General features: G+C 38.9%; 1 protein-coding gene across 4 annotated transcripts in view; it reads right to left on the minus strand.

The window, feature by feature from the left end:
• Positions 1–15,256, minus strand: part of daam1a (dishevelled associated activator of morphogenesis 1a) — a 354,302-nt gene that overhangs the window by 109,278 nt on the left and 229,768 nt on the right. For all 4 annotated transcript variants that reach the window (XM_051919792.1, XM_028821962.2, XM_028821963.2 and 1 more), the window contains exon 4: positions 2,481–2,552. In XM_051919792.1, the coding sequence (XP_051775752.1) occupies positions 2,481–2,552 (72 nt within the window). The remainder of the gene's footprint in view (positions 1–2,480; positions 2,553–15,256) is intronic.

The raw sequence follows: 15,256 nt of genomic DNA on the forward strand, positions 1-15,256 counted from the left end.
GGAGGATGTGCCTTAAACCAGTTTGGCGAGTATTTCTCTGCTAAAGTCTTTCAACCCCCGGAAGAAAGCCAGGATGCCTAACATATGGTCTTGGGGGGTGGCAGGTTTTAAGATGTTATATTCCCCCATTGGTCTGAAGTATGGCTGTTTGGAATTGGCTTGTATCAGAAGCCTTTAAGTACCATGATGTCCTATTGGCTCTAGGGGTTTGACAGAACATCTATAAATCTGCTTGCTCAACCACATTCTCTCTCTCTTACTAACCTCTGATGATGAAGAAGCATCTCTCTTACTAACATCTGATGAAGAAGACAACACAATGAAAAGCACAGCTCGGCAGCCATATTGAACAGGCATGCGGCCTGTTTTGAAGAAAGCTGAGCACCAATGATGCCTTAACTAGAGACATTTTAAATAACTACAAGTCTGTGTGCCGCCTGAAAGTACACATCACCATTTAATCAGGTTGTATGGTTGCCAATATTCAGATGTACTTTGCATATTATTATTTATGAATATTATCAATAATACATCATTTTATGTGTAACTTAACTCCTGCTTGTTTTTTTTACTACACCTAATTGCCTATAGATATAGAAGGGAAGGTGGGGATAAGTTATATACTATAATACCTTATAAACACTGGTAAATCTGTGAGATTTGGCATTCTGACAAAGGCTACTTATTAATAATATAATAGGGGAAAGTAGAGAAATACAGTTGACCCTTGATATACGACCGGCCTGACATGTGAACAAATTGGTTTACAACCAAAATTTTTGTTTTGAATTACGACCAACGTCTTGCATTACGACCCGAACGCCGTCACGTGTATCCGCTTGTGCGATTGTAAACAAACAGCCGAAAGCGTTTGTAAGCGTCAGTCGGAGCCCAGATACATGTGTTTGTGGACTACGACCCGAACGGCGTCACGTGTATCCGCTTGTGCGATTGTAAACAAACAGCCGAGAGCATTTGTAAGCGTCAGTCGGAGCCCAGATACATGTGTTTGTGGACATAATTTCGGTCAGTGCAGTGATTTATATAATTTATTTCGATAATTGCTAAGGAAGGAAGAGAAGGTAACGAATGTAAAGAAAGCGATCACAATCGAAACGAAGAAGGAAATTGTGTGGAAATATGAGAGTGGCGTTCGTGTGACCGATCTCGTTAATATGTACAGCATGTCGAAATCCACCATCTCGACAATTTTACAAAGAAAAGATTTGTATAAGGAAGCTCCTTCCAAACAATAACCACCTTCCATTTCATTCTCCTTCTCCTTCCTTCCTGCAAGCCAAAGATGTCAACTTAAATGGTGAGTACAGTATGAAATTGTTGTTTCTGGTAGGCTAGGCACTTTTTATAACTTTTTAGTTAGCTGTGTGAGGTTCGGAACACATTAAGGGCATTTCTATTATTTCTTATGGGAAAAATAGTCTCGACTTACAACCAACTTGAGTTACAACCAGCCCTCGCAAACGAATTGAGTTTGTAAGCCAAGGGTCCACTGTATATTACTCTACCAAGATAAAACAGCTGATGAGTCAAGATTCTAATGCAATAAGGAATTGGTCTTTATTTTACTTAGGGTCTTTCATGGTGAGCACTACATGGAAGTGCTTCACAGATCAAACACATCATTTTTCGGAGTCTCTTTTATAATTAGTTCTATAGTAAATCATTAAACTAACCTAACTTTTATCTCAGAAAAAGTCTTGATAGGTACTGTAGTACCACCACAAATCATCCACTGATGGACATACAATGTGTTGTTGACATTTAGAGTACAAACTTTAAACCTGATCAAGTCAAATGGGCAGGAAATAACAGAAGGAGCAAGAATATGAACAAAGAGGAAAGGAAGGAAACACCTTGAAATAAGTGTTAATATTCAACAAACTCCAAATGCAATATGCCATTGGACAAAAATGCTTTGCTATCATAAAGTTCTTCCTCATAATAATTCATTGTTTTTCCCCCAAAGATTTTACTTTTAAATTAGCTAAGCTTATCATGCTTACTCGTCCTTAAGTGTTTTATTACCCAGATGTAAAGCATTATTTGCTATTACTTTATTATATGGGTTTTACTTATAAAAATAGTAATGAATAAGTCAGCTCTATGCTTATTTTATGCAACAGCTGCTATTTAATTAACTGTAAAATTTTCAGAACTGATATGATCAGCATTTAAGTAAAGCTTGGTCCAAGACACAAATTATGTTGGAAAGAAATAGATTTGGCTTTACGATAAGATGCTGAAAGAAACTGCGCTTACTGCCTTCTAATTCCCACGTGGTCTATTGCTGTAATCAAAATCTGAAAATGGTGATAAGTAACCTTAGTGACACTTTCTCACATAGCAAGGCCCACAGGTATTTAAGAAGAACAGCAGAGCTGTTACTGTTTTCATGTGGCTCTGTGAAGCCATCACCTCATCTGCTTCTATTTAGTACTTCAATGAGCTATGATACTCACAGCAGCCATCGAGTTCAGCTGGTCAATGTAGAACTCCGGCCAGCTTGTAGCACCCTTGTTCTCTTCTTGCTCCTATAAAAACAAAAATGTTAAATCCCATTATCAAGATGAATGCTTGTAAGTCAATGCTTCTTAAAGTAATTATTCGGTAGCCTGTGAAGAAATGTAACAGAACAATCTGACAGGAGTCTCTCCTGCAAGCTCCCAACTCACTCCTTATTTATTAAGTGCGAAGATCCTACATAGCAGGATATTCGCCAAGATACTCACTCTGTATCATTTTCATAGGCAAAAATAAGTATGCAAGGTCACACAAGAACAAATATAATGGAATTCATAAATCTAATCAATCCTTTGGTTAACAAACACAGCAGTACTAATGTAAAATGGATTTTCATTACACAACATACAGAAATAAACATCAAAGACGACTACTCGTGAGTAATGATCACAATTGCGTGTTTCTAAACATTGCCATATGAAATAGCTCCTATAAATTCGACCAGCTGCTGGAGATCTCAGATTTAAGATGCTAACAAGGCTCTTTACTGCTCAGTGAACTGACAGGATTTCCACAATTGTTGACTGTGCATCTCCCAACACTTCACCCCTACAGTTGGCTTGGTCCAAGAGGATTACTGCAGGTGACGCCTCTATTGTTGCCAAAAGTGAGGCTCTCTGGTTAGCTCAGTGTTAAATCTACTAGTTGTCTGCACTTAAATCAGGTGACTAGAAGCCTCCAATTACCACAAAAAAGGTTTCTTCTTATGCAATCTGTCCTCCTTAAGGAATGTTGGCCAGCGTCTAGCCCAAGACAGCACATTCTATAAGCAGACTTCTTCCACAATCGGTTGTAAGGACTGTGTGATAAGATGGAACAAAGCCATAGCATCTGCTTATATTTAGACCTGACTGATGGTATGCATCCCTATTGCCCGATTTAACACCTGCAAACTGTTTTAATAATACACCGGCCAGCAATATGCCTGGCATTTTAACCAAAAAAAATATTTTACTCTCATTTGACTGCAAGACATTTTGCAAACATTGTAAGCGCTGCCTTCTTTTCTTGTCAATCTGTATAGATATCGGTAATAAGCTGGGCTCCAGGGCCAACCTGAATCTCTGTTTTCGTTAGCTTCCTTATATCACAAAGTGTGTGTATCAAGATGTACAGTACTGTGTAAAAGTTTTAGGCAGGTGTGAAAAAATGTTGTAAACAAAGAATACTTTCAGAAATATAAATAATGATTGTTTATTGTTAGCAATTTACAAAATGAAAAGTGAGCAAACAAAAGAAAAATCTAAATCAAATCAATATTTGGTGTTACTACCTTTTGCCTTCAAACCAGCATCAATTCTTATCGGTCCACTTGCACAAAGTCAGGGATTTTGTAGGATTCAAGTCAGGTGTCTGATCAACCAATTCTACCAAACAGGTGCTAATGATCATCAATGTCACACGTAGGTTGAAACACAGTCGTTAATTGAAACAGAAACGGCTGTGTAGGAGGCTTCAAACTGGGTGAGGAACAGCCAAACTCTGCTACCAAGGTGAGGTTGTGGAAGACCGTTTCATGTCATGGCAAGATTGAGCACAGCAACAAGACCCAAGGTAGTTCTACTGCATCAGCAAGGTCTCTCCCAGACAAAGATTTCAAAGCAGACTGGGGTTTCAAGATGTGCTGTTCAAGCTCTTTTGAAGAAGCACAAAGAAACGGGCAACGTTGAGGATCATAGACGCAGTGGTCAGCCAAGGAAACTTAGTGCAGCAGATGAAAGACACATCAAGCTTATTATTCTTCGAATAGCGCGGGCAAGGGGGGTTGGTGAGCAAAGTGAGCAGGCGGTAAGCGCCCTAGTATATATATTGTGGCAGGTGGCTGGGTCTCATGCCCGGCCGGGGCACCCTTTCTACATATATCCTGAGGGAGCAACCATGGGCGTCTCAGTATCTCCCCCCGGGACGCTTGGTGGCAGCCTCCCTGGCTTAGGATGGTGCCTCAGTTTCCCGCAGGGCTCCATGGGAGATGGAGTTCTCCACAGCCCTGTTGGGATCTGGGGTGGCTGCCAGGGGGTGCTGCATGGGTCTCTGAGCCGGCCTGGACAACTATACAGCCCCGCCCGGAAGTGCAATCAGAAACAGGTGATCAAGAACCTGGAGCGGGTGGGCTATAAAAAAGGGCCAGCAACCACCACTCAGGAGCCAGAATCGGAGGGGGAAAGAGGACGAGGTTGCCAAGGAGGAGTGGTGGTGCCAAACAGGAGTGTTGTTATCTATTAAAAGTGCTTTTGGGACTGTTTAGTGGCTGAGGGGATCACAGGGAAGACGTGCCCTCCAGCTGAAGAAAATAAAAGTCTTGTTGTCATTTCACACGTGCCTCTGTGCGAGTCTGTGCCAGGTCAGGCGCTATACAGCATCCTAATTCACAATATATACACATATACATACACATACACACTGTATAATGCAAAGGTCTGTTAGTCTGTTATGTAGTGCAATTACTCACAAACTACCGGCGTTAGACCCTGATCTTGGTCTTGATCAATAGCTTACGACCTAATAGGTTCTGGTAATTGAAGAAGGAGGTGACCTCAGCAAGCTGACCTGCCCCAGTTGGTTTCATACTGAAAAGTGATAGGAAAGCAAAGTCACATGGCGGAAAGAAAAGGAAGACCAGAGGCATCTACTAAGTACCAAGCAAATCGCAAAGGCTGATTGTGTAATTAATAGATAGATAGATAGATAGATAGATAGATAGATAGATAGATAGATAGATAGATAGATAGATAGATAGATAGATAGATACTTTATTAATCCCAATGGGAAATTCACATTTTCCAGCAGCAGCATACTGATACAATAAATAATATTAAATTAAAGAATGATAATAATGCAGGTGAAAACCAGCAGCAGCATACTGATACAATAAATAATATTAAATTAAAGAATGATAATAATGCAGGTGAAAAAAAGACAATAACTTTGTATAATGTTAAATGTTAACGTTTACCCCCCCCCCCCCTCGGGTGGAATTGAAGAGTCGCATAGTTTGGTGGAGGAACGATCTCCTCAATCTGTCAGTGGAGCAGGACGGTGACAACAGTCTGTCGCTGAAGCTGCTCTTCTGTCTGGAGATGATACTATTTAGTGGATGAAGAACACGATAATAGGAAGAAGAAAATGAAGAAGAGCTGCTCTATATGCTGAGTGTCAAGTGTGGGATACAGAACAATGGCGGAGAAATGCATGCAACCAGGAGTCTGTGTTTATCTACTGTGGACAAGACTGATGAGTGTTAAGAAGAGGTGTGAAGTATACTAGCAGAAATTTGTTATCCCTTTAGAAGTTTTTGTGCATCATTTTTAATATGGTTAAGCACATCAGAAACCCGTCTTTGTTACTTGACTTCTGACACAGCGCGGCTTATGTCGTACAACTGTGGAAATGAAAGTCCACACAGGCTTCAACTTGATAAAGCCTGAATTCGGTGTTCACATGCAATTAAGTAGTGTATAGCCCACATGTCCCAAAACTGATAGTGTGCTTGTTTCAGTGACTGAATTTACATAAACGTATGTAGAGTAATCCCTCCTCCATCGCGGGGGTTGCATTCCAGAGCCACCCGCGAAGTAAGAAAATCCGCGAAGTAGAAACCATATGTTTATATGGTTATTTTTATATTGTCATGCTTGGGTCACAGATTTGCACAGAAACACAGGAGGTTGTAGAGAGACAGGAACGTTATTCAAACACTGCAAACAAACATTTGTCTCTTTTTCAAAAGTTTAAACTGTGCTCCATGACAAGACAGAGATGGCTGTTCTGTCTCACAATTAAAAGAATGCAAACATATCTTCCTCTTCAAAGGAAACAGAGAGGAAAGCAAACAAATCAATAGGGCTGTTTGGCTTTTAAGTATGCGAAGCACCGCCGGTACAAAGCTGTTGAAGGCGGCAGCTCACACCCCCTCTGTCAGGAGCAGGGAGAGAGAGAGAGAAACAAAGTCAAAAATCAATACGTCCCCTTTGAGCTTTTAAGTATGCGAAGCACTGTGCAGCATGTCGCTTCACGAAGCAGCTGCACACAGAAGGTAGCAACGTGAAGATAATCTTTCAGCATTTTTAGACGAGCGTCCGTATCGTCTAGGTGTGCGAACAGCCCCCCTGCTCAATCCCCCTACGTCAGGATCAGAGAAAGTCAGCGCAAGAGAGAGAGAAAGTAAGCTGGGTAGCTTCTCAGCCATCTGCCAATAGCGTCCCTTGTATGAAATCAACTGGGCAAACCAACTGAGGAAGCATGTACCAGAAATTAAAAGACCCATTGTCCTCAGAAATCCGCGAACCAGCAAAAAATCTGCGATATATATTTAAATATGCTTACATATAAAATCCGCGATAGAGTGAAGCCGCGAAAGGCGAAGCACGATATAGCGAGGGATCACTGTATATTGCAGTAAATAATAATTGTGCACAGCAAAATCAGATGGCAATAGGGCTTTTGTTACTTTCCTTTCATCAATTTTAAAATTTGCATTTTACATTGCTATTGTAAAAACTTGACTTATCAGAGAAGGGGCACGTGAGACTCCGCAGGGCAAAGTCAGTTAAATTATACTTTGTATGCTGTATGACATGACGACAAAACATTCATTTTTTCTTGTCAAAACTTTATCAGTTTTTTTGTAGGGCTCAGTTCAAATTCATGTGCAGTTATCATGCATTTTGCAGAATGCTCACATATGCATAACACAAACAAAAGACAGAGCAGCTAAAATCAAAGTGGAAGTGCGAAAAATTAGGAAAATAAAATACTACACATCCAATTACAGGCACCCTGTTCTGCCAAAAGAAAATAAATTTGTGATTTTATTTAATTTTTGCAAGTATTGTAGATACTTTCCACAGTCTAAGATAATAACGTTAATAGGGTAGTCCTATATTAACTATTAAAGCAAAAGAAGCAAATACTTAGGGCACTAAGGGCAATTGAGCACCAGAAAGTTTTTACACTAGTAGAAGAAAAAGTGCTTATTGTTAATTTTCTTTATTAGAATTATCTTTTAAAAATTGTCCACCAACATCGATTTCTGAAGAAAGAAGACTTTAAAATTGAAAAGAATGCTCTCAAGATGAGTTAATTTCAGTGGTGGGACAAGTGTGAAACCTTTCATTAGTAGTCTGAATTGTTGGGCTTGTTTTGATAGCCTCTGCTGAGGCAGTCATTGTAGATGTTAATTTTCTTTGGTTTGTCTTTATATATTTTTTTGTCATTTTCACAAAGATGTTTTGTAAGTATGTATTAGTCTAGTCAGGCTTGCTTGTTTTTGTTTAATGGAAAACCAGAAGAATTGGGAAGAATCCACCTTTGAATACTCTAATATATACAGTACATGTGTCTTCCAAGATTGTGTCTTAAAAGACATAGGCAACGTGTTTTTTTTTCTTGTTCATTTGTTCTTATTTAATTATTTTACACAGTAGATATATTTTGAAATTACTTCAGTTGATTAAAATGGTCCTTATGAAAAGAAACAACACAGAACAACTACCCACTATTAACCTGTGAAATTAGGCCAACACTAAATTGGATGCAGTCAGAAAAATATATACACAAATTATATCATGATAGACACCATAAACTTGATGACTTTTCATTATACTGTGATATAAATTTTTGCCCAAACTGCCACCACTAACATCAAGGGCAAGCAAGGATACAAAACACAAGAACGACAAAAGTGGAGAAATGCATACCAGTGGAGGCCCATGAGTTTCACTAGGTTCTAATAAAAAAATCTACCAATAAAAAAAACTATTGCAAAGCTTTCTAAAAAACCCTCATTTATTTATTTGTTGATTTTTCCACATTTTGTTTACTTAAACATTCATTTTGATTAATTAACTTAATTAATCAAATGCTTTCTGTCTCTTTATTACTAGGCTGACAGCTTTCCCATTGCAGGGTGGCTGCTGTGCAGGAGTCAACTTATAACATACTAGACACCACCTTATTTAAAGAAAAAGAGATAAAATAAAGCAAAAGGAAAAAAAGAAATACAAATTAAATTGTTTAGAACCCAACTTAATATAGAAAGGTTTGCGTGATTAACCCTTAGTTTGTCTTACAATTACAGATTCACCGTTTGCACTCTGACTTCTTCCAATGACCATAAAATAAAAATAACACCAGCGACACACTTTTTTTTTTTAATGTACTCTTTATAGTTATATGTGTCTGCACAGAACATTAATCATTAACTGAAAGCTGCTCAGTATGTTTCATCAACATTTCAGATAATATTGTACCGTTTCCAAAGCACTGAATAAACCAGCGCTGCGTCTTGAGATTTTTAAGTCATGAGAATGGATCTCGTGTGACAGTGGTGCACAGCCATCTTGAACTTAGCTCATTACACTTAACCCAAGGATTTCCTCTGAGCCCACGTCAGAGCACACAGCACAAGGCTAATGCTGCCTTGCATGCACATGATTCCAGAGGGATCAGCTCTGTTCTTCCTGATATAACACTCTTATTCCCAAGCTTCTGTGCCCTCTTTCATAAAGACTCCCTTTGGCCATTCTAGTAGACCACAATACCTCAATCATTATTCTAAAATCAATTAATACATGTCACACAAAAAAAGGTTTGTACCACAGACACTTAAGGGTGGGCTGAGAAGTTCTGAATTTTTTGAAAGTTAGATACTGAGGGTTGTATTACAAGAAGTTGTATTGACACTGATCACCACAGTTTATGTAGGCTCTTTAAGCTTGCTGCTTCTTTCAGAAACCAGATTAACAGATGGTCGAGGTGACATGGATTTCTATTTCATCACAGTTGGTATAAATCGTTTAAAATGTGCAAAGACCAATGTTGCACTCAAATTAGAAAGTCTGTGCCTAAAGGAAGGATTTGAATTTTCATACATCGGTAGGAAATACATTAAAGTGATGTTCTCTGATGATCCTTCTGGCATCTGTGAAAGTGACCTTCAACATCAGGACTCTACGAAGTTGGTCCTGGAGAGCTGTACTGGCTACAGGTTTATTCTCAATTTGAAACCAGTCCTTGCCACTAATTTATTTTATTGCTTCTTAGTATTTTCATTCCGTCGTATTGTCGTTCACATATCCTAGATGTCTTCCTTTCCAAGCATATCATCCAAATGATTTCCAGCCTGAAGCAGATTAGTAATTCTCAGTCCTTCACTTTCTTCTTTTCAGTTTCCTTCCAAATATTTTATTAAACCAGACAGTTCATATCGACTGAAAGTGCCGGTCACTTTGTCATTTGCACCATGTTGTAATAAAAAGCAATCAAAAACTATGAATGCTGCTGTTTAAGACTAAAAAAAAAAATTATGGGTGAGAAATCTTAACAAGTAAGACAACTAAAATGAAGCATAAAAATGCTGCTTGAGCAATAAGTGCTTCAACAGCAATAATTGACTTTCTATATATAAAAAAAATGGATTGGAACAAAAAGCTGAGGCCCTTCAACTTTTTAGATGCCTGTTCTAGACAACTCGTTTTAAATTATCCATATGCCATTTTGAATTGAAGACAGATTACTGACCAACGGGAGAAGCATATCTTCAATCCAAAAAGTCATTCCCATGAGCGTTAGGTTTCCATTTTTGCTTAAATGAAGTGTGCTGGTTATTCTGAAAGTATATGTTAACAATTTTTCAGCAAAACAAGATTTTTCTTTTTTCCATTGATGTTTTCACATCATTTGCCATTGTACAGCATTAGTCACTCTTGGCTTGTATTATATCAAACTTATTTGTTATTTTTTTCTCAGCCACTACTACAAACTACATCTGGTAGGTAACATAAAAAAATAGAATTTTTGTGTGGAGTATTCCTTTATGTCACAAACAACTGATAATCTTCAGGCAAGCTGAGAATTGTTTTGAAATAACTTGACTGATGTAGCGAGAAACAGGTACAAATGATAGAAGAAATGAAAATAACCAAAACAGCACGATTTGTAATCATAGCTAAATTGTGTTCGAGTGTTGATGATATACTCTCTTAGTAGCCATTATGGGAGTTCCATCAAATATCCAATAGGAAAAATACAGTTAGGTCCATAAATATTTGGACAGAGACAACTTTTTTCTAATTTTGTTTCTGTACATTACCACAATGAATTTTAAATGAAACAACTCAGATGAAGTTGAAGTGCAGACTTTCAGCTTTAATTCAGTTGGGTGAACAAAACGATTGCATAAAAATGTGAGGCAACTAAAGCATTTTTAACACAATCCCTTCATTTCAGGGGCTCAAAAGTAATTGGACAAATTAAATAACTGGAAATAAAATGTTCATTTCTAATACTTGGTTGAAAACCCTTTGCTGGCAATGACAGCCTGAAGTCTTGAACTCCTGGACATCACCAGATGTTGGGTTTCCTCCTTTTTAATGCTCTGCCAGGCCTTTACTGCAGCGGCTTTCAGTTGCTGTTTGTTTGTGGGCCTTTCTGTCTGAAGTTTAGTCTTCAACAAGTGAAATGTCTGCTCAATTGGGTTAAGATCAGGTGACTGACTTGGCCATTCAAGAATTTTCCACTTCTTTGCTTTAATAAACTCCTGGGTTGCTTTGGCTGTATGTTTTGGGTCATTGTCCATCTGTATCATGAATCAATTTGACTGCTGGATTTGAGCAGACAGTATGTCTCTGAACACCTCAGAATTCATTCGGCTGCTTCTGTCCTGTGTCACATCATCAATAAACACTAGTGTCCCAGTGCCACTGGCAGCCATGCACGCCCAAGCCATCACACTGCCTCCACCGTGTTTTACAGATGATGTGGTATGCTTTGGATAATGAGCTGTTCCACGCTTTCTCCATACTTTTTTCTTGCCATCATTCTGGTAGAGGTTGATCTTGGTTTCATCTGTCCAAAGAATGTTTTTCCAGAACTGTGCTGGCTTTTTTAGATGTTCTTTAGCAAAGTCCAATCTAGCCTTTCTATTCTTGAGGCTTATGAGTGGCTTGCACCTTGCAGTGCACCCTCTGTATTTACTTTCATGCAGTCTTCTCTTTATGGTAGACTTGGATATCAATACGCCTACCCCCTGGAGAGTGTTGTTCACTTGGTTGGCTGTTGTGAAGGGGTTTCTCTTCACCATGGAAATGATTCTGCAATCATCCACCACTGTTGTCTTCCGTGGACGTCCAGGTCTTTTTGCGTTGCTGAGTTCACCAGTGCTTGCTTTCTTTCTCAGGATGTACCAAACTGTAGATTTTGCTACTCGTAATATTGTAGCAATTTCTCGGATGGGTTTTTCAGTTTTCGCAGCATAAGGATGGTTTCTTTCACCTGCATGAAGAGCTCCTTTGACCGCATGTTGTCTGTTCACAGCAAAATCTTCCACATGCAAGCACCACACCTCAAATCAACTCCAGGCCTTTCATCTGCTTAATTGATAATGACATAACGACGGACTTGCACACACCTGCCCATGAAATAGCCTTTGAGTCAATTGTCCAATTACTTTTGAGCTCCTGAAACGAAGGGATTGTATTAAAAAAATGCTTTAGTTGCCTGACATTTTTATGCAATCGTTTTGTTCACCCCACTGAATTAAAGCTGAAAGTCTGCACTTCAACTGCATCTGAGTTGTTTCATTTAAAATTCATTGTGGTAATGTACAGAACCAAAATTAGAAAAAAGTTGTCTCTGTCCAAATATTTATGGACCTAACTGTAGGTCTAACCAGCAGGCACTGACACATTGAACAAATACCAACACGACTAAAATCCACACCGAATTATGACTTAGTCTGGAAATGCAATAAAACTAAAAAGCCGCCGGCAAGCACTGTTTTACAGGGGAATCTCATGTAAGTGCACCCAAATGAGCTTAATTTTAAGATTGGAACAGCAGCATGTAAGGAGTCACAAAACAGGGGAATTAGTAATAAGTTGTCTGAAAAACAGAAGAGTTAGCCTAATTTGAGACAAAATGGCAGTCCAAACAAATTTTTTAGTCTCTAGACGTTAAGGCTTAAATGGAAAATTAATGTTTATGTCATTACTGCCCCCACAGCCTTCTCATTTCCTCGTAATTAGGCCCACACAATGAAAAACGCATGCTTTGTCCAATAGTTTTACAAGACTAGGGCACTGAAATTTTACAATTGTTAAATTCCTGACAGTTTTTATTAATTATCTGCTAACATCAGTCTGGAAAAAATAATTAGTGCAAACAATCTGGTGTAGCAGGAAGAGTGACACACAATTACTAAAATGGCCTGGTTAAGGAGCAAGTCAGTTTACTACCGACGAGTGCAAATGATTCACAACAGCATTTACTGCTAAAACTGTAACATGATAATGAAGCGATTAAAGGTCAAACAAATAGAAGGAAATACATATTTTGAAAACAAACGCAACTGACACATAATGACATCTTTATTAGTCCTGTGCGTGGAAATAATGGGCAAGTCACAGGGATTTGTGTGGGACTTTGTACTCCTGCTCTTACAGCAGCCTCACTGCCTTGTCAGAACCTTGGGAAAAGCAAAAGCTAGAGAAGTAAACCAAAAGAGAAGACCTTGAGTGAAATTTATACGTCATGGTCCCAGCAGCTCCCACAACCAAGAAGTGCCAAATGTTGTCTGCACTCATTAGAAAGGGGGTTAATCATGATAGTGAAATTCCAAACGTCAATATATTACTTTGAAGTACTGATATTCAATAGAGTTTTCAAAACTACAGGTGGGGAAGCACATCAAATTAAGGGTTCATTTTACTTCTTGAAAGATAAGCATAACTATATAATGATAACTAGATTCTACATTAGGGACAGTGCACCTGATTAAAATCCAACGATATTGTCACACTATAAAATTTGTGAATTTCCCCTTGGGATTAATAAAGTATCTATCTATCTATCTATCTATCTATCTATCTATCTATCTATCTATCTATCTATCTATCTAAAATGCGTCTGTAGACATTACTAATACCGGTAATTAAAAAATTTGACATTAACAAAACATTTGGTATGATAAATGTACCACATTAGAATTGTTTTATTATAGAGGTGTACTGGGTTTTGTCAAGCATAACACCACCTCACTCAAATTTAATTTTCTAATGACTACAGTGACATTTTTTAACTTGTAAAACTGAACCTCAAGTATATGAGATTTTCCAGAATGATAGTTTTTAAGTAAAACTTCGGAATATGGCAAGGTCAAAAAAAACAACTTAGTTTTTATATTAATAATGACTACCTGCACAAAATGCAGCAAGAGTTGAAAAGTGATGAGACCTGCTGGCATACATTTCCTCCTTAACTCACTGAATGCTGTGTGTGTATGTGTGTGCGTGTGTATCTTTTAAGGCTTAACTAAAGCAATGCTCATTTTTGTACAGGCAGATTCAAATGCAAACAAAAAGAATCATCAAGATACAGTGGGGCAAAAAAGTATTCAGTCAGCCACCTATTGTGCAAGTTCTCCCACTTAAAAAGATGAGAGAGGCCTGTAATTTTCATCATAGGTATACCTCAACTATGAGAGACAAAATGAGAAAAAAAATTCAGAAAATCACATTGTCTGATTTTTAAAGAATTTATTTGCAAATTATGGTGGAAAATAAGTATTTGGTCAATAACAAAAGTTCATCTCAATACTTTGTTATATACCCTTTGTTGGCAATGACAGAGGTCAAACGTTTTCTGTAAGTCTTCACAAGGTTTTCACACACTGTTGCTGGTATTTTGGCCCATTCCTCCATGCAGATCTCCTCTAGAGCAGTGATGTTTTGGGGCTGTCGCTGGGCAACACAGACTTTCAACTCCCTCCAAAGATTTTCTATGGGGTTGAGATCTGGAGACTGGCTAGGCCACTCCAGGACCTTGAAATGCTTCTTACGAAGCCACTCCTTCGTTACCCAGGCGGTGTGCTTGGGATCATTGTCATGCTGAAAGACCCAGCCACGTTTCATCTTCAATGCCCTTGCTGGTGGAAGGAGGTTTTCACTCAAAATCTGACGATACATGGCCCCATTCATTCTTTCCTTTACACGGATCAGTCATCCTGGTCCCTTTGCAGAAAAACAGCCCCAAAGCATGATGTTTCCACCCCCATGCTTTACAGTAGGTATGGTGTTCTTTGGATGCAACTCAGCATTCTTTCTCCTCCAAACACGACGAGTAGAGTTTTTACCAAAAAGTTCTATTTTGGTTTCATCTGATCATATGACATTCTCCCAGTCCTCTTCTGCATCATCCAAATGCTCTCTAGCAAACTTCAGACGGGCCTGAACATGTACTGGCTTAAGCAGGGGGACACGTCTGACACTGCAGGATTTGAGTCCCTGGCGGCATAGTGTGTTACTGATGGTAGCCTTTGTTACTTTGGTCCCAGCTCTCTGCAGGTTATTCACTAGGTTCCCCCGTGTGGTTCCGGGATTTTTGCTCACCGTTCTTGTGATCATTTTGACCCCACGGGGTGAGATCTTGCGTGGAGCCCCAGATCGAGGAAGATCATCAGTGGTCTTGTATGTCTTCCATTTTCTAATAATTGTTCCCACAGTTGATTTCTTCACACCAAGCTGCTTACCTATTGCAGATTCAGTCTTCCCAGCCTGGTGCAGGTCTACAATTTTGTTTCTGGTGTCCTTTGACAGCTCTTTGGTCTTAGCCATAGTGGAGTTTGGAGTGTGACTGTTTGAGGTTGTGGACAGGTGTCTTTTATATTGATAACGAGTTCAAACAGGTGCCATTAATACAGGTAACGAGTGGAGGACAGAGG

This window comes from Erpetoichthys calabaricus, chromosome 16, assembly GCF_900747795.2.
Source record: "Erpetoichthys calabaricus chromosome 16, fErpCal1.3, whole genome shotgun sequence".
NCBI lineage: Eukaryota > Metazoa > Chordata > Cladistia > Polypteriformes > Polypteridae > Erpetoichthys > Erpetoichthys calabaricus.